Here is a 27,306-nt window from a genome sequence, read left to right on the forward strand (position 1 = left end):
CTTGGTGTGCTCCAAAAATGTATCATAATTGGCCTTGTATCTATATCAGGTGCTCCCCGCTAATGCTCTGGAAGCGAGCTTCCTCATTCCTTGACCCAACTCACTAGCTGCCATAGTTCTTTGTCGAACGGAGTCATGATGAGCTGTGCTTGACTGTGCGCTTTCCTGAATCGTATCGTCTGTGAACGAGAAAGTGCATCAGCCGCTGTGTTATCCACCCCAGGTACGTGCCGCGCTTTGACGGCTGCATTCATCACCAAACATTTGCGAACCATGTGGCGTAGTAGGCACAACGTGGCCGGGCATTTTGCTGAATGCGTGTTCACCGCCTGTACCACCGCCAGATTGTCCGACCAGACCACTAAACGTTTGTTACACAGTTTGCGCAACCAAATGTGCATTGCTGCCACCACTGGGAATAGTTCCAACATGGTGATGTTTTGGCACAGCCCCTTCCTCACCCATGCATTAGGCCAGTCGGCCCGGCACCATTCCTTTCCTAATATTGCCCCGAATCCCACCCTACCTGCCGCGTCGGTGAACAACTGTAACTGTGCGCATGGAATCCATGGGGACTGCCATATGCATACCCCATTAAATTCCCTTAGAAAGGCGCGCCATACTTTGAGGTCTTCCCTCACACCCGCCCCGAGGCGTACCTTATGACACCCTTTTTCGTGCCTTCCTGTCGCCGCCGCCAGATGTCTTGCAAAAACTCTTCCGGCCGGTATCACCCTGGCGGCAAAATTAAACTTGCCCACCAAAGATTGTATGTTTTTTACGGTTGCCTTCTCCCCGTGTAATGCCCTATCTATGTCGCCAATGAATTCCTCTATCTTCTCTGCCGGTAATCTGCATGTCCCTTCCACCGTGTCTATTTCTATCCCCAGGTAGGTTAACTTGGTGCAGGGTACCTGCGTTTTGTCCCCCGCCAGAGGTACTCCCAACTCCTCCGTTAATCCCAAGAAATTATCGAGAAGTGCTGCGCAAATATTCGTGCCCCCTCTTCCTATGAACAGAAAATCATCCAGATAATGCGTTTCCCCCCCCTGCCCTCCTTTTTATTAAGTGCCCATTCGAGGAAGGAACTAAATGCTTCAAAATATACGCATGAGATGCTGCACCCCATTGGCATGCACTTATCTACATACACCTGACCCTCAAACTGGAAGCCTACAAGGAAGAAACTGTGCGGGTGAACAGGGAGCAACCTAAATGCTGCTTCTATGTCCACCTTTGCCAAGAGCGCCCCTTTTCCTGCTGCCCGTGCTAAGCTTATTGCCTGGTCAAATGATGCGTAAGTTACTGAGCAAGCCTCTATGTCCAATCCGTCATTCACTGAACCTCCTTCCGCGATGTTTAAATCTTGCATGCCATGTTCGACGGACGACACTCCCCTTATTCTCCAAGTGTTACCTCTGCCAACCCTCTCAGGTCCTCTCGATGCCGCAACTGGTGTTGTTGCTCTGCATACCCTAGCATAAATGTCCCGGTGTGCCACACCGGCCACAGACTCCTGATTTGGCGGGACACTCGCCTACGTGAGGCAGGTCATACCCGCAGTACTGGCATGATGGAGCATTGCTATGCACTGTGGGGTTGTCTCCACTTCTTGGCACCCATCTTGCCTTCCCTGTTGCAGAGCGTCCGACTGTGAAAGCCTCTTCCTCCTTTTTCACATGCGTGGCCGCGTCCATTTTCGCCCCCCTGGCATCAGCCAGTTCGTATGCTCTCCCCGTGTCCAAGATTTGTTGCAGGGTCAGTCCAGGTTCTCTCAAGACCTGTCTCCGCAGTTTCCCAGAGCTACACCCTTGCAGCAACTGGTTTCGAACCATCTCCTCTTCGTTTCCCCATCTACAGGAGCTTGCTAGATGTCGGAGTCGCGCACAAAACTTGTCCAGTGACTCGTCTTCACGTTGCTTCTCCGCACACATGACAAACCTGTCAAAGTCTACGTTTGCCATGGGAAGAAAATAGTCCCTGAGCGCTTGTTTCACTGCGTCATATGTGGCAACTTTGATGTTCAGAGTCATAAATCTTGTGGACCTCCACTCCTGCCGAGTACACCATGATGGCGATCTTCGCTGCATCATCCGTGACTCCCGAGGCCATGAAAAACATTTCTAGCCTTTTTACTCACAGTAGCCATTTTGGTCCCAACTTGGATGGAGGGCCCGTGGTTTCAAATTCGGGCATGGGAGCTAGTGTACTGTTCATCCTGCGTGGGACAAGGTCAATGGCGCCTTCTTGTTCATCTTCCTCCCCCATCCTGGCGTATGGTACTCACGGGAGACTGCTGGACACCTTGTGCAGCGGGTGATGTGGTCTGCTGGGTCCACTTGTGATGTGGTGCTTTCTCCCTGCACCCCTTCTCTTCTTACTTCATGTGCCACGGCCCTGCGGCTGCAAGGGTTCCAAAAATTGATGTTAGGCAATGCAAAGTGTAGGTGGCCCACGAGCACCCTCACGGGCCGCTACCACTGTACTTCACGTGCAACCTAAAATGGCCACCGGCCACACGCGTAGGTCTGTGTCGACACAGAGCAACGTTCACCTCTTCAAACGCTGTCGGAGCGGAGGACTGCGCCTGCGCCGTCCTCGTCGCCAGTGTTAGGAGGCGTGGGGGTGTTGGTGGGCCCCACGCTGTCACACACTCATGCGCTCTGCATGAACACAAAGAGACACGCCGGAGACGTGTTGCCATTCAGGTCCCCGGCGCGAACTGCCGGCGGGCCGTATTTATTTTCTCAAGCGCATGCGCGATCCTCGTTCCCGCTTGCACATGCGCACACTGGCGTATTACTACTCAACAGTCTTGACAAATAGGGCAAAGGTGGATTAGGCACCACCTACAAGCTTCGAACATGGGTTGTTTACATGTGAAGCCTGCAACTATACGAATGTCACTGGTTTTCACATATTTTCTGGGTACACAAAAAAACATGCTATCTCCGGGCTTTCCCTTCCATTTTGGTGACTTCACGTCTCCACCTGTGCCCCACAACACATTTGTGAAGGTGGTACCCATGATGATATGCCAGCAATTGATTCTACTGTATCTGTGGGCGTAGCGAGTTATCATACAAATTGTTCACTGCTTAGCCTGTGGTGTCCTTCTTTTAGGTCTATTATACTGACTTTAAAGGTGTCCCTGCTTTTGCTGCGTAAAATCTAGCTACCCTAATATCCTTTTAAAAAGCTAATCCAAATAGTGGGCTTTCCATAATGATGTACGTATCTAGGGTGCGGAAGCCTGGGGGGGGGGGGGGTACGACGCGCGGGGAAGAGATGAGAACAAGGGGAGGGCCGCCAGCAAATAATTAACTAGATTTGGGCAGGAGTTGGGCGGGGTATGCCCAGAGAGCGGGGCGGGGGGGAGGAGGGGGCTTGATCGGCGACGAGATGGTTAAGGGTAGAAGCTGGGTGGTTCTGAAATACAGGAACAACGGAGGGCGCGTCCTGGTTCGTTGGAGTGGGTGGAGAAGGATTAACGTAGGCTCTGTCTGGCCTGAAGAGAAGGAAGGAAAACGAAATCATGGAAACGCCGGGGCACGGCAAGAAGGGGTGTGGCTTTGTAGGGCTACGGCTGGCATGTAGTAGGCAGGGCCTATTTGGGAAGGAGGAGTGAAGGGTAAGCCTTAATGTGGGAAGGAGGGGATATTGGGCGCGGCCTTGGTTGGAGAGACGGAACAACTGGGTGGTGGCTAGGTTTGGTATTGGGAGGAAGAGGATCGTCAAGGGGCTGGTCCTACCATGGGTAGGAGGAGTAGCAGCGCTTAGCAAGCCTGGCAGGATTGTGTAGGGCTGGGCCTTGCCTGTGGAGGAAGACGGATGGGCTGGGCCTGTATGGGGCGGATCGTGGGGAGGAGGAAGGGCGGTGAGTCCTGGAGAGGAACTGCAGCCTTCGAGTTGGCTAGCCACAGCCCTGCAGGTCTGAAGAAAGCTGAGAGTCTGCAGCGGGAGAGCGAGAAAACGAGGTTCGTGTGGTGGCAAGTCTTAGCAGAGAGGGACTGGGTTTATATATCCTTGGTATGGAGACAGTCGGTTATATACTCTTCGGAAACTGGGCTAGATGGGTGCATCATGAAAGTTGATGAAAGCGGGAGGGGGCAGAGTACGTCTGTGTACTGTTTGTTACGCTACAGAAAGTGGGCTTCTGGCCAGTCTACCCATACAGGTAGGCGACTCTGGTGTATAGTTCTTGCCGTCAAGCTCTACATAGCCTGGTTACATTGGTGGGTTGGGTGATAAAACCCCTGTTCACAATGCAGGCTGTGCCTTGTGCGTATATATCCGACAGAAAGTGGGGCCGGGCGTACGTACCTTACAGAAAACGCGGCTGGTTGCTGAGTGTTTGCCTTGCAGAAAGAGCACTGGGACAAATGCCCTGTAGAAATGAGGTCGAGTTTGAAGTCATGCGACAGGTGGTTGGAGTGTATATGTTCAATATATTGCGTACATTGTATGTAGGCCGTCTGTATACTGCAGAAGAGGGTGGGTGTGTACGTGCTGCCGAAATGAGAATTTTGGCTGGGGGTTTCGGGGGAGGGGGGCATGTTTTTTCTGGGGCGGCATTACGTTAATGGGCCACTAGGTTATATCCCGTGCGGAAAAGCACCCGGGTGTATACTCCTTGCAGCAGAACTCTCAAGTAGTCCAGTAGCAAGTGGGTGTTGTGGTAGTTGCAGTCTTTACTTTTTATAAAGGGGGTCTACAAGTTGTAGAAGGCAAAGAAAAAAACAGGAATGGGTAGGCTATAGCCGGACCCGGCTGAAGATGGGGGGGGGGGGGCGGGAGGGAGGGACTTTTAACTTGATGGTTGGTGCCGCCCTGCTTAGAGTGAAAACAGTGTGAAGCACCTGTGGGGTGTGTAGTGTCCTGTTGCTACGTTTGTCTTCCTCCTGTCCCATATTTTTTTCCCCAGCGTTGAACTTGGGGATGTATCACTTGTGGGGACGTGCTCAAGGCAGAACAAGAAGGATACGGGGTAAAGAAGGTTAGGTGTTACCCGCTTCGTGTCCGTGATTCATTCCACTCCTGTGACTTCTTATAATCGATCACGGGTAGGATCCAGTGGGAACTTAACAGGGTGCATACATTACAGTGGGGACAAAAATAATGTTAATATCCACTCATTATCACGAGACGGGCAGCCAACAGGCAGCATAAACACTAAATGCCCACTGAAGAGCTATACACCCTTATTTGTCAGCATGTGGCTGATGTGGAGGAACCTGTGTTTGAAGGTAATGAGATGATAACACTTCTGTATATCACTGGGAAGTGACAGCTGCATGGGTTCCTGGAAAAGCAGCTTGTAATGCGAGCTCTGCAAAGCGTACATTTTTAGCGGTAGAACAAAAATACAGAAAGGAATATATTGCTGTGTTACAAGCGTGCTGACTGGCAACGTGGGGGCAGTTGGCGGGTACTGCCCCCCCCCCGGAGGGTCAAAGCTCCTATCATTTGAGAGGCCCTGATGCTGTCCCCGCTACAGCACCTGATGAAGCATCATGTGTATATGAGACGGGAAGGGCAATGGGGTGCGTACCATAAGATATATGCTTAAATGTCTAGTGCAGGGTTGTCCAATTCCAGGCCTCTAGGGCAGGAATCCTAATGGGTTTTCAGGATACCCCTCATTAATATTCATGAGGAAAAATGTGCATACATTTAGAATCGTTGTAGGCAAGGGTATCTCATGAATATTAATGAATGGATCCGGCCCTCAAGGTCTGGAGTTGGACAACCCTGATCTAGTGCATCCACTGAAAGCAACTGTGCATAATTTGAGGGCTGTAGGTTTGAATGATGAGGAATCCCCTGTTCTCTATCCACCTTTCATAGGCGAATACAATGTAGTGCCTTGGGGTGGGCATATAGCATCTTGCATGGCTCAGTTTTTTTTTATAGTGGTCCATAAAAGTAATGTTTGTTTTTATTGCCCTGCATGAAAAACCAAGCACAACTGTACTCCTGTTTCGGCCTTTGATTTTTCTTTTATTCTTCTTCTTAAGGGGGCAGACCTTTCTTACCCTACCCTGAATATGAGCCAACATCTCCCCTGATCGCAACAGTGCATTTTAAAGGATTTAAAGGCAGCTCTGAACATGTAACATTCTCACCGCCTCCTGAGCTGCCTTTCCAGCTTTCTGCTCCAGCAACGGTGACCCACTTCTTTGTCTCATTAGGATTTAGAATGTATAGTCGGAAACTGCAAACTTAAATATCTCTACGGAACAAAGTGAGGTTCCTGCCCCAGTTGCTAAAGAATGAAGGGGGACTTTGCCCCAGCATACTCGTAGGATTGTACTGGTGAAAAATCAACTGAAATCTGTAGACCCCATACGGGCCAAACATCAAGATAAATTGCAGTTGCAATCCAGTAGATGCACATGCGCCAGGAGCTGGATCCAGTAGTATCAGATGTTACTGGTGATCAAATGTAATTTTTAACAGGGTGACCCTGCAGAAAATAGGTGGTGGGTGGGGGCTGGGGAATAGTCCTGCGCAGAAAGTTTGATGGTCTGTGTGCACTCTACAGCGGGTTTTAGGTGGACCATCCAGAACATGGGATCATGTAGAATGGCATCTTGGGTGGGCGTGTGCATACACAGGAGGTCGTATGGCCTGTTGAGAGGGAATTGGGTAATCTGAACAATGCACTTTTTTTCCTTTAGTATGCAGTGGAGGTGTGTATCTTGAAGAAAGGGGTCGTGTGTGACTCTGTGTCTGTGTCATAACCCTGTAGCGTTTGGTGAAGAACAGGTTTGGGTGGACGCTTCAAGAAGCATGTATGAGGACAATACTGGGAGTATTCAAGATACAGTGAAACTTGGGACTTTTTTTTTCTTTTTTCGAAGTAGCATATTCTGTATGGAGAAGTTTGTTGGGAAATTTAAATTACTGCATACCTTTTGGCCTGAATGGAGTAGAAAATATTGTTAGGAAAAATGCATTAGGTGCTGTTCCAAAATCTTGAAAAGGTGCGACCGTAGTCCCAATCTGCCAGAAAGGGGATGCGTCTGCTCCTCGATCATCTGAAGGACTTTGTTGCCGAAAAAGGCATTGTCCCCATCCTCCCAAAGGTTACTTTACACGGCCCAGTTCCCATCCCAAATGCCTGCACGTGATTCTGATAAATTTTTCCTCCTACTATGCGTCGCTAATCTTACTCCTGCTAAGGGCCCAGTTTCTTGCATTGTACTTCAGATATTGAAACTTTCTTTTGGGGGCACTGTCAAACAAAATAATATCTCCTTTAATTGAATGAAAATAGGGGCTATGTTTTTGGAACACAAAAGGATTCATTCATATGGAAAACTGAAAACTGCAATGGGTTGATAGACTTTCTTTCAATGGTTTGTTGTGGAAAGAAATGGACCTGGAAACTGGGGGATGCAGACTCTTAATTATGAATAACTGAGTCTTAGCCCTGTTAATGGTCAATAAATGTTAGCAGGAATTCGATCTGTGATGTATATTGTGGAAGGAGTTGGATGCCTATACAACCCCAAGGTTATATTTTGAGCTTCTGTTAGTATCCCAAAGGATTGACTTTACAAAGGGAATGCTGAATTTGTTCTATGGAGGAAAACGCCCTCCAAGCCTTATGTATGTTCCCTGGTGAATTAACCAGTTTGTAGTTGGGTCTGAATACAGTGCTTAGTTTGTGCATGCAAGCTGTCTAGATATTTTAGTTTGGCAAGTTGCACGCCTCTGCTAATTTGTTGCCGGGTTTTTATAAGAAGTGCCTCCTTCTCCAAGGAGTGGCGAGATTGTGTAATTACAGGTTTCTCTAGACGAGGCTTTTCAGACTATATTTTATGGAAGGTGATGGTTATGAGCAATTAAATAAAATTCTATTTTAAAAAGATGGTAGGTGAGAAGATGCGTATTTTAACTTCTCCAATGAAAGGCAACCATTTTAAGCATGTCTGTTTTTTTTAAAGACCATGCCTGTGTCATTTATGACTTTTTGACTGGTGCCGCTCTGTGCGGTTGAAGCGTATCGTGATTGAGCAGTGTTTCCTTACCAGGCTAGAGTGTCAAGATTCTTGTGTGAACACGTTATTCAAGCTATCTCTCCTCGGTCTTGGGGCTTTTTTTTTTTTTAGGACTAAATACCATTTTCCATTTATGAGCACGTTTCATTTAATAAAGCTTGCTGTGCTCATCTTTATGCAAGCTCTGCATAATTCTCTCTGTGGCAGGTAATGGTTTTAGGAGTACAATGAAAAGTGTAAGTGAGACAAGGGTATTTCTTAGAAAGTTTTATGTTGTGGTGCTCTAAAATCAAATGGAAATATCTTCTGTATTTTGGAGTTTTGTGAAATTTGAAGTGGGCTGTAGTGTAATTTTCTCAGAACCATGGGCCTGGTAGAGAATGCCCTGCCAAAAGAGGGTGGAGTCTGTTAATTGTCAATCAAAGCTAGCATAGTAAATGGCATGCATAAAGGGTTTGTGTGTATTGTTTGATTTCAGAAACCCTTGATGTACTCTTACGAAGGGGCATCTCAGGTCCCACAACTGACTGTGGAGGTGGGAGTATCTTTGTGGCTAGCCTAGTCCCTCTGGATCAATCAGCCACTCTGTGAAGAGCTCACATGTAGCCCAGTCGCACATAGGTCCGTAATGGTTGAAAACTATATTCATGGGTAGCTTGTAGGGCCACTCTGTATTGGCAATGCATGACTATCTCTGGGCCTAGCGGGAAAGGGCCATCTCTGTAGTTGTTACTACATAGTGGTCTCACCAGGGGAATAACCTGGTAGCGCCAGACCAATTGACAAGATGTGCCAAGAGTTTGCTGAGTATTGGTGAATGTGGTGAACAAGAGGGGGGGATGAAGGGGCAAGCTCCACATCCTTCAAGAGTCCCACCTGCTTGGCCATTTCTTGAGGGGTGGTTAAATGATCCCAGTTAGGTGCTGTGAGACGGTGACAGAAGAAACTGGGAGTAAGCTGCCAGATCATGGTGATGTGCACTCCTCTATGCTAGGAAAGTCGACACCTGCAATTTGTGTCTGTACCGTGTCTGAAGACCCAGGAAGATCCTAAAACACGAACCATCTAGAGTTGGTCTGGTCTCAGGTTGCCAAAGTAAACCTGAAGAAAGCTAATGGAATGCAATATAACGGGGATTGAGATAGGGCTGGCGATATTGACCCAAAGTCATATCTCAATATTTTTGGCCTGAATGGCGACATTTGACATATATTATTTATGTAGGTTAACTGCTCAGTTGTAAGCCTCCAACTACATCCGTGACGTTACAAGCACCTTTTTTTTTTTTATAAGACATTGATCAAAATAATAAATGGGTACACACAGCTGTGTAAATAAAAAAACAGTACTTTATGCAATGTGTATATACATCTCGTTAACAATATTGTCTCCTCCTATATTGATTTAAAATATATATCGACATATCTTCAAAACTCGATATTTCACCCAGCCCCTAGGTTGAAATTTAAGATCTTAGGAGCTCAAATTACCTCCTGGTATTGGGCATCACCTAGAGAACCGGAGACTTCACCTAGAGAACCAGAAGCTAGTAGATGGCCTGCCTCAAATCTAACGTTCGTGCGAGATGCAAATTAACCTTTTGTCTATTATATACAGTCTGTGATGCTTTAAATGCCTTCTAGATGTATCTAATGCTTCTTAGTAGACATTCTAAAATAATGAAAGTTAATGCCACATAGTTCGGTTTGTATCGTACCAGTTGCCCGTAGGAGCCAAACGTAGCTCCTGGTATCTGTTACTGCCCAGCCAAGCAGGCTCTCCAGGGCAGAAGCAGGAGCTAAATAGCTCCCAGCTATTTCCAACCCTGATGTAATATAATTTATCAAAGTTCTTTTATACTGAGCCAAATTAGCACAGTAGTGTTCTCGCAGTGCTTAGGCTTGTATCGAAGTTGGAATATTCTGTCCTTGTCATCCAGACAGCAGCCTGCTGAGTAAAGGGAAGGGGTGAAGCAATGGAGTTAAGAGTACGGAAAAAGAAAACTGGTCCAAGTGTAGTTGGGGCAGCTTAAAAGAAGAATGATGGTTTGGGTGCATGTAAATCCACCCAAAGCAGACCTTCGATCAAAAGTGATGAAATTAGGAGGGTCCTTTCTAAGATGACAGAAGTAGAAGGGGATGTTTATGAGGGCAATTTCAGAGAGATAAATGGATATTCCATAAAGTACTGTGTGGCGGGCAAACCCTTTCTAATGCATTGCCTGGTTCAAATAGCCTGTGGTCAACCTGGTTCAGTGAAGGCAATGAAGGGAGGAACATGCCTCCACATCCCTCACTGCTGCTAAACTCTGATCACACTGGCCCACAAATGGAGTCTTGCGCTGCTCTTGGCATCAAGCTGGATATTCTCTACAAATCAAAACCTGATGCTAGGGGAAGAAAAAGATCGAGAGAGCACACTGAAGAAGGAAATCTACCTGAAAAGAGGAACCTTGGGCCCTATGCCCAAAAAGCCCTACTCCTCTACTTTATGTACAGAATACAATTCTATGTCAAAACCGGAGGCTCAGATGATGCTCTCTTCTCTTTACTTCACTCGAGCAGCATTACAAAAAAATCAATAATAAACATAAACCATTACAAATACTACATTTCCCCTGAAAAGTCTTTATTTTTTCTTAGTGTTTTTTTATTTTTGTAGACCGTTTATGATTGGTTGAATTAATCGCATGTTAAAATATGCAACCAATCTCCTTTCCTTGAGTCCATAACCCTGACTTCCTTACCCTGACTTCCTTTCCCAGTCCTTCCTCTTTCTTTGCTGCTCGGGCAGCAGTTAAGTACACATTTATATTTTTATTATGGTGTGGTCTTTGCGTGCGTGAGTGCATTACGTTAATACAGATTTAATATTGTTTTGAAGCACGAGCGAGCCTAGGCTGGTGAGACAGTACTGGGCTGGTGGCGGAAACATTTCCGCATAGCGCAGAGAGTCAGGGGCGACGGGTCTTGGGTGGTTCGATGCCGCAAGACTAGGAGTATAGGAGGGTGCTCTCCTGCGGAAGACAAAGCGGCACGATGGGATCGCAATTCCGGCACCGCAGGAGTGTCACTTCTGCGGGAGACGTGCGTTGGAGTGTTAGGTCAACGGAACGGTTTTTGGAGCAGCAAACTTGTAATTATTGGCAGAAGACAATAAGCCACTTTTAGTGTCGGGAATTGGGCCACCTGCTGTGATTGGTGGAAGAGAGGCAGATCTATGCATTTTCAGTGATTGTGCACATTACTACAGATGGGCTTGGACCCAAGATAATTTGCAGTACAGAGAAACACCCCAGACCCAGATAAACAAGGTCTGGCAGATGTCCGAAGAGGCAAAACAGCCAGATCAGAAAGTGGAACCAGAGATTCTGGCTGGCTGGGCGCAGAGGGTGATATGCTTACTCGGCAATGCCAATAGTGAATTGACTGAGAGGAGGTGGTCCATCCTAGTTAAGATAGACCCCAAGATGGGGGAACTGGCGACCTCCGCGTCCGATGCAAAACGCAAGCTCTTTGATGATGCCTTCATTGAAAAGATGGCAACTTTCTCCACTATGTCTGCAGCAATTCGCAAGGCTCGGGCCTCATTAGAAAGTCTTTGGGCATACGTTTTTCGGAAAGGCTGGAAGAGGCAAGGGCTGCTTGTCCAGCCGCTATTTGACATACAGGCCCAGCTACAATAACAAAAGCAGCTGGAGAGAGCCGGAAGAGCACAGAAGGACCCCCTTATTTCAGTGAGAGTAAGGGGTAGAGGAAGAGGTTGGAGATCCAGCAAACAAATACAGTTAAGAATGGGCCCAAGTGCACCGATATGGCAGGCGGGGCCGGGGACTCCGGAGGTAGTGGGGGGGAGATGGCATTGTTCTTAGAGAAGTGGAAAGAGTTATCAGGAGATGCACAGGTTGAACAGACAGTACGAGGGTTCCAGTTAGAGTTCTGTCAGTGCCCAATGCAAACAACCTATTGTGTTCAACAACGAAGACAAAGCAATATTTGACGGGGCGTTCTTAGATCTAGAGCGACAAAGGGCATCTAGCGCCTCAGCCGGTTTTATGAGCAATATTTTCTTGGTAAAGGGCAGATGGAAAACCAGACCAGTGATAAACTTAAACACATTCATTATTTACACGTTCTTTATTTACAGACATTTCAAGATGAAGGGTATCCATCTTCTCAGTCTTACAAACAGGAGGTTGGCTGGTGAGGATAGACCTCAAAGATGCCTATTTAATGCCAGTCGCAAGAGACCATGAGCGATTCCTTCATTTCTTCTTGAGAGGCTCGAAGTGGAAGTCACATGTCTCCCATTTGGACTGGCATCAGCTCCTTGGTCTTTTAGAAAACTGATGAGAACAGTTGTCAGTCACCTGAGAGGGCGGGGCATCAGATTTATAGTATATTTAGACGATTTCTGTCTGATGGGACAGGACAAAGAAATATTAGAACAGGCGAAGACAACGACCGATTTGCTACAGCGCTTCGGATTCCTAATAAACTGGGAAAAGTCTTAGTTGGTGCCTACTCAGTTGCCAGAGTTTCTAGGTATCATGATAGACACGAGGACGGCTACACTCAGCGTGCCAATAGTAAAGGTGAATCAGCTAATGAAAGAGATCAAGGGAAGCCATCTCACAGAGGCAAATAGCCAGGTTGGTAGGGAGACTGGCATCATCATTTCAGGTGATATTTCCAGGGCCTCTGCATTACAGGGTGCAGCAATGACTAAAAACCTAATACCTCCAAAAAGGCTTGGCTTATGAACCAAGAATATCAATCTCCACAGAGGTGAGGACAGAACTGTCGTGGTGGTTCAGACACATGGAGGCCTGTAGTGGGCGAGCTATATTTGGCTCATCCCCAAACCTCATAATAGAATTGGATGCCAGCCGATGGGGCTGAGGAGCCCATTGCCGGGACACGACAACGGGAGGCAGGTGGTCAGAGAAGGAGCTAGCGCTATATATCAACGGTCTAGAGCTAATGGCGGGGTCCTTCACTGTGAAATGTTGGACTCCAGACAGAACAAATTGTTGCGTGTTAGTGAAAATTGACATCTCCGCTGTAAGATATATAAACAGGCTGGGCAGGACAAAGTCCAGTATGCTAGCAGAGCTAGCAAACGATTTCTGTCATATGTGCCTTCAGGACGGGGTCAGCGTTATGGCAGAACATCTCTCAGGTTTAGCGAACAAGGTGCAGACTAAAATTTGAGATATTTGAGGGATGCCAGCGTTTGGCAACTGGAGAGGACAGTATTTTGATTTTGTACGATCGGACCGAAAAAAAAAAGGTCTGACTGTACAAAACGACCGAAAAAAGCTACCACCAAGGTTCGAACACCAAAAGTTTGAACCTTTTGTGGTAGCATTCAAGGTAAGTAAAAACAAAAAATCCGGGGGTGTGCCCCGCAACAACCCGCTCACTATACTTTACAGTATAGTGAGCGGGGGTTGCGGAGGAAACCCTTGCAGCCCCCGTAGTATGTAAGTGTGTTCGCATGAGATAGGTGCAAAAGTTTGGTAGTTCGGACCTTTCTCATCCAAACATTCCGGCCGCGGCAAAATCAGCCGCGGTCGGATCACTTAAAATCCAGTATTTCAGACCCTAATGAACTTGAGGGGTCCATGCAGGACGGATCTGTTAGCATCCAGGCTGAACAGTCAAGTTGTCTTTTTCAGCTGGAAACCAGATACAGCAGCATAAGCGATGGATGCTTTTCTCCAGAAAAGGGGTCCGGAGCAAGAGATTATGCCTTTCTCAATGATTCAGAGAATATTAGCACAGGTAAGAAGACAATGGGCAACAGTATTGCTGGTGACTCCAAACTGTAGAAGTCTGGTATGGTTCCCAGACCTTCTAGAGATGTCTTTCGACAAACCGCTGATACTCCTGCAATTCAGTACGATAATTCAGGGTCCAGCGGGCGAGATTCATCTTCTGATAGAAGAGGGCAACCGAAGACTGGTAGCATGGGTGATTTCCGCGGAGACTGGCAGAGGCCTGGGACTTTCAGGAGATGATGAGAAATTCATTGAGGAGGCATGGTCGCCAGGTACCGGGGAGGGCCTACGGGTCAGCTTGGTCAAGATGGAGTAGTTGGTGTGTGGAACGGGACATACATCCCTCTGGAGCAAATATAATTCAGGTAGAGAATTTTCTGGTGGCTTCGGTAGCTCAGCGTAAACCGTACAGGGAATACCTGTAGATCGGTTATATCAGCGGGACACCCTAAGATGGAGGGCATGCCAGTAGGGGAGCATTCGTTAGTATGCAGACTCCTTAGAGGAATAAGGTTTTTGCGGCCACGAATGCCGAAGCATTCTCAGTTGTGGGACGCAAATGTAGTGTTGCATTTATTTAGTAATTGGCCAGACATTGAACAGCTTTAGAGGAAAGCATGATCGGCAAAGTTCACCACATTGCTTTGCCTTATATCTTGTAAAAGGGTTTCAGACTTTAGAGCGTTGCAAGTGGACCGGAAATCATTTACTCCCTTTGGGTGGGGGGGTCACGTTTTATGTTAATAAGAGAAATAAGACTGGTATTACATCGGTTTCATACACAGCATTTCCAGAGCAACCCAGGTTATGCCCGGTGCATTGTCCAAAGACTTATGAATCAATGACAGCTAGTTTTAGACCGTTGGGGTTTGACCTAACTGTTGATCGCTTTGCTGAGATAATTTACAGAAGTATCTGTGGCAACCCTAGCTAGGTGGGTAAAATGGAGTATGCTCCAGGCGGGCAACAACATCGTAGCCTACGGGGCTCATTCGGTTAGATGACATTTTAAAAGCAGCTCACTGGTCGAAGGAGTCAACCTTTGAAGACTTTTACTTTCGACAAATAGATCAAATGTCTATGTTGGTGGTGAGTAAGGTTTGAACAAGCATAATCCAGGGCTCGAAATTGGGATTTGTTGACCAGGAGCAAAAAGCAGCTCCTGGGTATCCGGTAACCAGTTGGGCAGGAGCTACCTCTGGGGAACCAGGAGCTCGTACAGAGTGTGTAGCGTAGCAAATCTAACTTTGCACAGGATGCAAACTCAATTTATTTTTGTCCTTTTCATGTTCTCCAATATACTCTAAATGTCCCTAAAGTGTGTTCTTTATCATCCTTTTTATATACATTCGCAAACATACATAGTTAAAATTCGCATGCTATGCTTGTATGGCAACACTTGCCCCAGGAGTCAAAAGTATCTGTTGGTATCAAGCTAACCAAACTCCTCTTGGCTATAGCCAGGAGCTAAATGGCTCCCAGCTCCTGGCAATTTTGAACCCTGTAATCTGAGCCTCCGATCTTGACATAGAATACTGATTTTTCCATACTAATGTTAGACAGTCAAGATTCTATTAAAGACACAGAGGCAAAGGATTATCCTGTCAATCGCTGTATGAGAAGTGATTGATCTGATGATGCGATGTTTTAATGAATAATGTTATTATGGAGAAATTTGTACAGGCGATTGCACACCCTATCCTGGCTAGCCCTCTTTTATTTATTTGACAGGAACGCAAGCTAAGGCAGTGGGATTGTAAGGAAGACAGGAAAATTAGTTTGTTTCAGCGACTACCGGTTGGGGCATACGCTTTTAAAGTTTCGAGACAAAGAAAGAGAGGGGAGAGGGAAAGGAAGCCAGGGTTATGGACTCATGGAAAGGAGATGGTTTGCATATTTTAACATGTGATTAATTCAACCAATCATAAATGGACTACAAAAAAAGACTGCAGGAGAAATTTAGTTTTTGTAATGGTTTGTTTATTGATAGTTTTGTAATTTTATTTGAGGGAAGTCAAGAGAGAAGAGGGCATAATCCTTCGCCTCAGTGTCTTTAATAGAATCTTGATTTATATAACGCTAGTATTGAAAATCGGTATTGATTGAAAATGAGGGAAAGCAGCAGGAACACGATTGGGGAGCAGGGGAACAGTGGAAACTGTTAGGCATGCAAGTACCTTGAGGGCAAGGGGAGCAGGTTTAGGAGTCTAGGACACCAAGAGAAGAGACAGATTATCCAGGGAGCATGCAGACAACCGGAAACATGGGGCCGCAGGGAGAAGATGACAGACCTGGTTTGGTCCTGGGGTCACTGTATGAAGGCCAGCTGCAGTGAGGACTAGAGCGGGCATAGGAGGAAAAGATGGTCACAGGTATTTATTTATTTTTTGGGTTTTCTCCTGAAATCATATACAGCTCCTCTGCTACACTCTGTGTGAGGGGAGCAGTGGCGGGTTGACATCCAAAGGGCTGTTATTCCTGATTGTATCACAGACGGGAACGCAATCCCCTTCACTAGTAGTTTAAGTCCTCCACGACTAACTCTTACTTTCTTGAACAACTGTTGTTTCTGCATTACAACAGGTAAAAATAATCGAAATCGTACCATGGGCCTTTTGCGAGGGCACTCTGAAGGTTACCATTGCTGCATGCAGTGCACACACTTATAATGTGAAAAAACAAACGGAACTCTGCGTGCCCTGCAGCGCCTCGGTTACACAGAGGTTTGTTTATTCAAAATGGGAGCTGGGCAGGGCTGTTGCTACCTCCAATTTATCAGGCATGATATGCTTCCGGAAGTAGCCATGATACGCTTCCGGAAGTAGGCAGCATGGAGCAGGGCTACTATTATGAACCCCTTATGTGTGCAGTTCTGCAAGGAGGGGGGTTTTCCGGAAGTCAGTTTCTGTAAGGTGGGAGCGCTGCAATTCCAGCAGGGAACCTAGTTGTATGGCTTATTTATTTAGTTAAATATTTTTATTGGCATTTGCATAAGTACAACCATGCGTTTCAATATTTCGCGTTCTGTCCATGTCATGCATTTATACCATGTTTTAATAACAACAAATAACGACAAACGAACAACTTCCTACCCGTGCCATATGTTGTGTTGTAGTGTCTGTTGGGGCAAGAGCCACAGTGCCTAGGGCGCAACTCTTTCTCACGGTTGGTGATTATTGGTTGGGTGCGGTTAAGTGATTGTCCGGACAAGAAGCAGGTGTTTCTTACTCTAAATGTCTCGCTCAGGGGGGTTTGTCGTCGGAGGGGTGGAACATGTCCCACACCAGCGCCTTCCAGGCAACCCACTTATCATTGCCATCTGACTCCGATCTTTTAACCCCTTCCATCCACACCTTGGTTTCTGCCTCTGCCCACCTCTTGAAATCCCTATGCCGTTTTCCATATTGTGGCCCCCCAGCATTTTTCCAGGACATAGCGATGGTTCTCTTGGCCAATATGCATGCCATATGCATAAACCTGATCACGTGCTTATATTTGCTGATTCTGGGATAGGCCCCCTAGCAGGCATTCCTTCGGCGACCACTCATACGTTGCTACTCCAGCCACTCTGCAGGCTTGCTTTACCCGTGTCCAAAATCCTCTCTCACGGCCATACCCCCAAAACATGTGTATTAGATCAGCTTCCTCACCTCCACACCATGGGGTTTGTGAACTCGTGTTCTTATTGAATGTGGCTATCCTGTGTGGAGTCATGTATGTGCGATACAGCACATTCAGTTATATTAATTTGAAGCAGTGGTTTCCGCGATACTGCTTTGGTGTAGCCCAGTATTCTCTCCCATTCCTTCTCCGTTATATCTGTTCCCAGGTCTGTCTCCCATTGCTCTTTCAATGTTGTGCTCTTGGCGTTGGGTGTGTCTATTAACATGCTGTACAGCCTGGAAATCGGTCGCTAGCCATCGTTCAAATTGTACATCAGGGTTAGTAGTGGTTCTGCATGTTGTTCTTCTGGCCAACCCTCCCACCTTTCCTTGGCCACCTTTCGGACTCTTTGGTACCAGAGAAACTGCCCACCGGGCACCTTTTCTTTTTCTTGCATTGAATCAAATTCCCTGAAGACCCAGTCTTCATATACATCTCCCCACGCATATATTCCCTTTCCCTCCCATCTTCTCACCTCCGCCATGTCTGTGCTATCTCGACATGTGTCTGCCGCTATCGGCACTTCCGGCGAGTAAAGGTTTACGAGTTTCAGCAAGGCTTGTGCCCTCCTCCATACTTTTCTTCCCAGTGTCACCACCATTGGGGTGTGTTCCATGCCTTCTTGTGTTACCCACAGTATTTCTTTCACTTTAATGGGAGCCTTCAAATGTTAGCCAGTTTCTGAGGTGGTCTTGTCTGCCAACCATTTAACCACATGGCTGAATTGGGCTGCCAGGTAGTACCTTTCCAGATTTGGCAATTTCACCCCCCCCCCTTTGTCGTATGGTAAATATAGCATTGTTAGTGAGAGTCTGTGGCAGGCGGTGCCCCACAAAAACTCCTGGATCAGCATTTCTACCGATTGGGTAAAAAAGACGCCTTAACATAACAGTGCACGTTGTTAAAGAAGTACAAGAATCTCGGTAGGATAATTTTGGTGATGCCTACCCTACCTAATAGCGACAGTGGTAGCTTAGACCAGAATTTCATGGACTTCTTCAAGCCCTGCACCACCTTTTCTGTGTTGTGTTCATGCATCTGTTCTGGTGTATGCTTTATGCTTACCCCTGGGTATTTGAACGAGTCTACCTCCTAGTTGAGTCCCACCGCTGGTAGTGCATTGACACTCCTCCCTCTCAGCCCAGCTATCGGGGAATATGCAAGATTTGGATCTGCTAAAACAGATTCCTGACACTTTAGCATAATTATCAAATATGTCTAAGATCACAGGGACATTTAGATGCAGGTCTCTTACATATAGCAGCACGTCATCTGCATAGAGCGATAGCAGGTGTCCCACTCCCCCCGACCCAGACGCTGGCATCTAGATATTGTTTCCTGAGGTAAATTGCTATTGGCTCAAGGCCCAGCACATATTGCATTGGGGACAATGGGCAGCCTTGTCTGGTCCCCCTCTTTATATCCCAGATTGCCGACACCAATCTTCCAGTTTTTACCCTGGCCTTTGGGTTCGTGTACAGTATTCAAATCCATCAGATGAATTCCTCCCCAAATTCAAACTCCTTTTGTGCCGCCACCAGCCACTCCCAGTAGATTGAGTCAAACGCTTTTGTGGCATCTAGGGAAAGTATAGCGTATTCCTTTTGGGATTCCGCTGTCTGCACCAGGATGTGTTGCAGTCTTCGTAAGGTGAATGCAGTACTGCGCCCCGGTATGAAACCATTCATGTGCTGTGTATTAGGGCCCCCCCCATTATCCTGTTCAGGCGTTTAGCTAATATCGTGGTCAGGATCTTGATGTCGTAATTCAGCATCGCCAGTGGGCGATGATAATTGCATTCATCCATTGGTTTCCCTGGCTTAGGTATTGGTATGATTTAGTGTTTCACTCATGGACCCTGGCAGCTCCCCGTTAGTGTATGCCTCTTGGTAGACCTCAAGCAGCACCAGTGTCAGGACTGTCTCATGCGTTTTATAGAACTCTGGATGGAGTCCATCGCTTCGTGGTTTTTTACTAGAGCCAAGGGATCTTATTGCTTCTGCAATATCTTCCCCTGTTATCTCCGCGTCTAGGGTTTCCTGTTGTGCTGGGTCTATTTTGGGGAGGCCTATTTCGTCTAGCGTGTCTGATTGTGCCACCTGATGGTCGTGGCTGTAGAGACGGGAGTAAAAGTCGCGGAATGTATCGTTTATCGCCTGTTGCGTCTTTGATCTCCATGGTTTGTTGTCGTGGGTGTTCCCTTCTGCAAAGCCAGGCCAGCAGTCTGCTTGGCCTATCTCCCTCAGCGTGTGCCTTGGCGGTTTTCACTGAGTAGTCAAATTTGTTTCCGCTCTTTCTCCTCCTCCCGTGTCCGTTGTGCAGTGGACTCTTTGTGCTTTATCTCATCCTCCCATTTTTTTCTAATTCCGCTTCGTGTTTTCTGTATGCCCCCCGCTCCTGTAACGGCCTCCCCACCACTTTCATTGCCTCGGACTGTGCCCCATCTTTCAACGCTGCCTACATTCTTCTCTGTGTTCCGCCAGTTTGTTTTGCAGCCCTTCCCCGAAAGCCTGGTCCGTTAGATCGTCTGGTGCCATGCGCCACAACGGTATGGGTGTCCTGGGGCCCAGTGTTTTCCACGTCACCAGCAGTGGCGAGTGGTCTGAAAATGACCTGCCCAAGTACTGTGCTGAGTCTATTTGTGATTGGTGGTTTTTGGCCATAAACAAGTAGTCAATTCTATTCTAGTGTGCAAGGTATGTGGCGAGAAGTACGAGTAACCCTTGTCTGTTGGATGAAGCTCTCTCCACACATTCACCGGGTCTAGAACATCAACCAGCGTGTTTAGTGCCCCTGTCGCTGCATTGTTTCTGATTGCTGTCGGTTTAGACTTGTCCAGCTCCCAATCCCTTACACGGTTGAGGTCTCCTTCCCAGATGAAAAAAACGATCTTGACGTTGGGCTAGTTTGGCCCCCAGTGCGTCTAGATGTTTTGGAATCCCATGGTTGGGGAAATACAAAATAATTATGCAAACTTCCACCTGCTCGACACATCCCTTTTTACCATCAGGTACCGGGCCTCTGGATCTGCCTCCCAACTCAGCAGTTTAAAGGGAATCGCTGGACTTATCCAGATGAGTACTCCCCCAGGCATACCTTGAGTAGGGAGCACATAGCACTGCCCATCCCAGTGATCAGTTACCACCCCCATAGTTTGCTGCGTCAGGTGGGTCTCCTCGAGCAGTGCAATGGCCACCTTTTTCCTGTTGATAAAGGACTTCACTCGGTTGCTGCGCATATATGTTCCCTGGCCCGAACGTTCCATGTCAATATTTTAATTTCGTTGGCCATTCCAATGTGTGGGTCGCCCCACGCCACAGCCCTCCAACCCTTTTGGTCTCCAGTCCCGTTGCCGCGTCCCCCATTGTTTCGCACCCCAGGTAGCCCTCGCCCCTTTCCAGTCGCACACCACAGCACAAGTGCACTTCCTGGCACATACCGCATCTTGCGTAGGATTCAGAACATCACCAACTCCAAAACTGCGCTCAGCAGCCATGCAACGGTCACGGCGCTCGAGCGCCCCCGCATCTACTTGGCCCATCCGGGCTTCAGCATGCGGGCTGTGGTGCGTCAGCAACTGGCTAACGCCTAACAATTGGTGGGGTGTGCCTGTTCGCCCTGATCGAGGTTCCTAGTTCACTCCTGCCGTATAACAAAACAAAGTACTCCATTGTTCCAGTTCGCTCACCCGCAGACCCTTCTGTTGGTGTGTCCCTCCCTCCCCCCAAATATTCTCTTGAGCCGGCCACTCCTCATGTCACAGCTTCTTTTCCGTCATCCAAGATGTTATGTTCCAACCACATTGTGGCTGCCTCCGGTGTTTCCAAAAACACTACTTTAAGCCTGGACGGGTACGTCAGCATGTACTTGATGTTTAGCTTCCTGAGATAGAACTTTATCTACACAAATGAATTCCTTGCCCTTTGCACTGCAGGCGTGTAGTCCGGGTATATTGCTATGTTAGCGTCATCCCGGCGGATCTCTCCACCCTCTCTGGAAAATTTCAGGATGGTTTCTCTGTCGCCAACGTTTAATATTTTTGCTATCATGGGGCGAGGGTGTGAGCCCGGCAGCGGTCTTTTTTGCAGGGACCTGTGCCCTCTCTACTACGAACCCCTACCCCAATTTCCTGCAGTATCAGATTTTCAACAAATTTCGTAGGGGTCGGTTCCTTCCATCCCCTCTGGGACTCCCAGCAGGTGCACGTTGTTGCGTCGGGTGCGCCCTTCTGCATCCCCCGGCCCTGGCCTCTAGCGTCGCGTTCCTTCTTTCTAGCTCCGTCAGCCGCTTTTCTGAGTTTGTTGGTTTCTGCTATTTTTAGTTCCGTTTCAGCCATCGTGACCCTCTCCGTAAAAAATTGCGGACATCTTGCCTCATCAGCTGCATATCAGTTTTGACCTCTCTATTTTTGTGTCTATATAGGATCTTAGAGCTGCTATGGCTTCTAGGACTTAATCATCTTTGGTGGTGGCCTAATTATCTGTCTGCATGGTTTGTGTTTCTGGGGCATTTTATGGCTGCCCTTTGTTTGGCAGCATTAAAAGAATCAATGATCGGTGAGTCCTTCTTGTTTTTTGTTGATGGCATGTTTTCGCTGGCACCTGGTTCTTCTGTGGTTCTAGTTTGTGTGGTGAGCGCACCACTGATTGTGTCAGTGCCTCTCCCGTGTGGGGGTCCGTCAGAACTGTCTGGTGCCTTGCCATTAGGCTTCTTGCTTGTGTGTCCTTGGGACGGCGTTTCCTTGCTTCTAGGCTCAGTCTATAGGGGCTCAGGCCTGTTGTGTTGAGTTCAAGCGTATCTTGTCTGCGCTGTGTGAGTCTTCCTTTATGTCATGCTTGTGCTGCTTTGCGCTTACCCCAACGTGGGAGGTCATATTTGTCATATTTGCACTCTCCTAGACTCGAGCAGCGTCTCTTTCGTGCTTGGTGTTCCAATGTTTGAGCTATGCCCGTGAGGTGGTGCCCCACTCGTGGGTGGCTGCCGCTGCGTTCATTCCTTGCCACTGTTATCTGCTTTTGATTCACCACCGCAGCCCCTGGCTTCAGTTTGGGTCTCCCCGCTGTTCGTTGCTTTCCTGCCGGCCGCGGCAAGGTTGCCGGTTTCCCGGTGTTATGGCCCGACCTCGTGTCTTCAGGCTCAGGTTAGTATATGTTATGGGGAGCCTTTTCTGCAGCCTCACCGTTTCTTGTCTCTGCACCTTTAGGTGTCACGGCTTATCTTCCGTGCAGTGCTGGAGCCCCCTTTGGGTCCCTGTTGTGCAATCGTGTGCTTTCAGGCCTGATCACCCGCTGCCTTGCTTGCTTTGTTTTCCGCGCTCCCCTGATGGTTTCTGTCCTCAAGCTCCTTCTCCGCAGGCTCCCGTTTCATGTGACTGTCTTACCAGTTTCCCAGATGATGTGGTCCCGTCTCACGTCCACTGGCTCAAGTTAACACAGTTCATGGGTGCCTTCTCAGCAGCCTCACCGTATCTTGCCTTTGCGCCGATGGGTGCCGCGACTCGCTTTCTGCTGATGTGAGAGCCCCTTTCAGGTCTCTGCTGTGTCACGCATGTACTTCCAGGCTTAGGCTTCCACCGTCTTGCTTGCCTCGTCCTCCGTGTACTCTTGGTGGTCTCTCTCACTACGCGCCCTTTCCGCCGGGCGCCCGATTCTTGTGCTGATGTGCATCTGCCGTCGCTCTTTCAGCTGCAGTGTGTTTTCAGCTGGCTGGGGCTGCCTGTCAGTCTATGCCGCAGCCTTCGCCTACAAACCTTCCAGTTTACTGGCGTCGCCTCCGCTGCCCCGTCGCCCAGGTCTGGCCCACCGCAGCCTGCGTGACAACTCGGCAGCCGCAGCACTAGGTATGGTGCCTAGTTTCCTCGTTTCGTTCCTCCAGCCACTGGCGGTCCTCTATGCTGGGGTGCCCAACGTTGTCTCTCGTCTCCTCTTCCCTCTGTCGCCTTTCCTCTTCGCCTCCGGGGCACTGCGTCCGCCATCTTGAATTCACAGGGGTCTCACTTCGCTGCCCCTCTCCCCCCGCGGCCGTCTTCCGATTTTTGGCCACGTTTCACTAGGGGGCCAGGGCAATGGTTGCGGTGCCGACTGGTGTGATTGTAACTGCTTAAATCTTCTAATTTCTGTGAGTTTTGCAGGATCATTGAAGGATCTCGGCAGGAGCTCCGCTCGAATGCAGCCTCACACCATGAACTCAGGCCACACCCCCGTCATAGTTGTATGGCCTAATGCAGTTTCTAATATTGGATAATTTGAGGCATTTGTACACTACTAGATGTTTTTGTGTAATTACACATGCAAGACCCATCCTGTGAGAACGCGTTGGTTAGGTATCTCATCTTTGCTAAGTGACACTATCTGTCGTGGAAATAAGGCAACCTTCAATGAAATAAGTTTCCCACAGTGCATGAAACTAGCTTGTTTATTAGGTGAAAAATATATTACATTACCACATGACATTCGTTCATCTGAAATTAGGTATGCCAGAGAGTAAGTACATTACAAACTAATTTCTAACTTGCCGTTTATATTCCTTGATTGTGGGGGGGTGGGCTGTTGGTTCCTGTTTGGGGAACAGTATAGTGTAGTGCAGCATCAGCTCAGGCCTCTGGTCTTGCGGACAAATCATGTTAGTATGACATTAGTGAAACCGTCTGCTGGGGGATTTCGGGTTGCTTCTGACAGTGTCAAGTCCTTGTTCTAGAGGGACTGTGTGGTGGAGACAAAAGCCAATCAATATACAGTGATACACTGAATACCAGCTTGGGTATCTCCAGGTCTATATGACCAAGAGAACCAGCATCGCAGGCACGAGTGTTGACTGGCAACGGTGGATTACTGCATACGGTGCTGTAGTCCGTATACGTGTGGGATGGGATATTTCTGGGCTTTAGGTGAAGTGATCAGGAGTGTACCTTATTGTGAACTTGACCGGGAAAAATCCAAGGATTGGCCTAAACCAGCAGCCCTCCCACCCCCATGATAACTAGCCTTAAAACCTGGATACAGGGAGAATCTTTGTATTTGGCCAAAAAGGCCAAAACATGTGCCAACACCCATATATGGGCTAGGGAACCATAAGAAACCAAAAAGTGGGACCTCCTGCTTAGCCTACTCGGAGACGCAGGATTAGAAACTTGCCATTCTGCTCCTGCAGTAGCTGACGTTTTCAGCAGGAAGATCAGACCCTCCCTGCAAGGAGAAGGGTTTCTTTGAAGTCATTCTGGGGCTTACATTGACAAGTCAATCGGTCCGACAGATGCTGCTTGTCCTGAAACACACACTGCTTTACTGTCGGTCATTGTTCACTTACTCCCAGGAATTAATTATTTCACAATTGTGTCCTGCTATTCGAACCCATCATCCTAGTTCTCTGTCAACTATTGTTACTTTGCAGAGTTTACCATAGATTGGGTCTCTGCAAAGTGACTTTGAAGGTCAGGACTAGCAGAGATATGGAATTTCAATTCCTTCCACTCCCATAAACAAGCCACACCTGAACACTATTCCAAAAGGGACTACGGCGACTGATTTTAATAGAAAACATAAGCTGAAATTACATCTGGGGGGGCCGAACAGCAATATTTTTACCTTGCGGAGGGATTCGAGGAGGGAGGGGAGGCTCAGCAACCGTTTTTATTCAAGGGGGCCTCAGCATAACAAAGTTTGAATACTGCTGATTTAGATAACTCCAAGAGGGTATATGTTAAACGAATCTTCACGAGATCGTGGTTTACCTCTTTTTCCTGTAGACCGTGGAGTTGAGGTTGCCAGTCTGTCGAAGTCTTGATAGCCGATGAAAGAGTAACGCGAGAAATTAGCCCAATCCCTTCCTGACGGTATATGACAGGACGGCACTGAACCAACTCCCAACGCCACGGGTGGCACTTCTCAGAATTAGCGTGACGTCGGGACAGTGTTTCCACTGGCTGAGAAGGCTTGATGAAATCACCGATGAAAACGGGGAGGAACTCAGGAACTTCCAAGGCAGTAAGGCACAGGTACCGGCAGGGCACAAGACAGGCAAAGGAAAGCAAACTGCAAGAAGAAGCAGTACTGACAGGGGGTCCCCCCTACAACTAGGAACCCAGACAAACCTCCTCCACCCTGAACCAGGGACTGGCTAGTAACGAAATAAGGGAAGAAAGGGTAGGAGGACCAGGAAGCAAGAAGAAGTAAAGAGAAGAGGCAGGACTGAGCAGGAAAAGGTAGACCTGGAAACTGGAGGACTGAAACCCGAGCACCAGGGCTCCAGCAGCGCATACACAGTAACAACCGCGTTGAGACGCGCTGTCCCTGTGTATGCGGTGCCTATTTATGGTCCGGGGTCAAAATGAGGCTTGGAACGCATGTTCCGATGCTGCGCATGCGCGGGACGTCGAATACTGACGATCCGCGCATGCGCAGATCCTCGCAAGATGGTGGCGTCCACGGCGCCCATCCGAACCGCGGGTCGGCGTGAAGAGAGTCGCCACCGCGGGTACAGCCTCCATGAAGGAGGAGACCGCTGTGGCCGTGGACCAGGGACCCAGGTAAGTGGCGCCGGCGCCCGCGAGCGAGCGCGCGGCGTGACAGTATATTGGGCTGGGCAAACAATTGTAACTGAATAAATGCTTTAGAAAAAAAGGGAAACCCAGGATGTGGTGAAAATATTAAAATTTAAAAAAACTTCACCTAGCACAAGAGAGCCGTTTTAGAGTTCCATGGTGTACCTTTCACCTTATGCAATCATATGATATGATAGGGCATTTATAACGTGCCTATACACAAGTGTTTCAAGGTGCGACGAGGCAGCGGAGGGGGAACAAGGGAGGACAGAGAAGGATCCTACTAGGCCAGGTGTCATTCAGATTGCGCGCAAGTGCATGGGAAGATGAAGGAGAAGTGTGAGGGAGAAGGGGGAGAGGACAGTGCAGTACATGGGATAAGAACCAAACAAAAAATAAATAAAAGATAAATAGTAAGTAAAAGTACGGCCCACAGGTGGCAAATGCAAGGATAAGTACAGACATCAGGTGTGAAGTGCTGGTGGTGGGGCTGTAGGAATACAGAACCAGTCCCCAAGTGCGGGGGTAGCTGGGAAGGCAGTGCAGGAGTGTGACTGGCAGGGGAAGGGACCTGGGCCCGAGATCAGAGGGTGACCCGGTAACCAGTGCAAATTCAGTGTCAGCCAGGAAGTCAGCAAGGGAGAGGAGGAGAAAAAGCAGAAGCAAAGAAAAAGGTTTTGAGGGGCTTCTGGAATCCAAGATGATTCTCCTCAAGTTTCAGGGAGGCTGTTCCAGAGGGAGGCACCAGCCGAAGAAAGAGATCTACCACCAACTCGTTGCTTGGAAAAGCGACTGACACTGAGGGAATTTGAGGTAGATGAGCGAAGAGCTCGAGAGGGAAGGTGTTTAGGGAGAGTTTGAGGCCCCAGGCCCCAGAAGGGCTTGTGGACGATGCAGAGGGTTTTGAACTTAATCCTCGCAGCCACTGGGAGCCAGTGCAGAGATTTCAGTCCTGGAGAGATACGATCCCTGGGCTTGAGGCCAAGGACAAGTCTCACGGTCCTGTTATGGATAAGTTGCGGAGAGTAGAAGCAGGCAGATTTAGAAAGAGGCTGTTGCAATAGTCCAGCCTAGAGAGAATCCGAGCTCTGGAGACCATGAGCTTCTGGGGGAAGGAGAGGAAAGGAAGTATACCTCTGACGAGGTGCAGCTGGTAGTATGAGTTCTTAGAGACGAGGGAGAGTGTAGAGTTGAAGATGACTCCGAGGTTTTTAGACTTGCAGGTGGGAACAGGAAGAGGGCCAAGGAAGGCCGGCCAGAGAGCTGAAGGGAAGTAGGGAGCAGGTGTGCCGATGAGGAGCATCTCAGTCTTGCTG

The 27,306-nt window shown here is 48.2% G+C and overlaps 1 protein-coding gene across 1 annotated transcript in view; it reads left to right on the top strand.

Moving 5' to 3' along the window:
• The first annotated feature begins 3,831 nt into the window (after positions 1-3,831).
• Positions 3,832-27,306, top strand: part of CAPN1 (calpain 1) — a 597,334-nt gene continuing 573,859 nt past the window's right edge. Inside the window, exon 1 of the mRNA XM_069644966.1 lies at positions 3,832-4,029. Coding sequence (XP_069501067.1) covers positions 3,832-4,029 — 198 coding nt within the window. The remainder of the gene's footprint in view (positions 4,030-27,306) is intronic.

Source organism: Ambystoma mexicanum, chromosome 2p (genome assembly GCF_040938575.1).
Source record: "Ambystoma mexicanum isolate Mex_15411 chromosome 2p, UKY_AmexF1_1, whole genome shotgun sequence".
In the NCBI taxonomy this organism is placed as follows: Eukaryota; Metazoa; Chordata; class Amphibia; order Caudata; family Ambystomatidae; genus Ambystoma; species Ambystoma mexicanum.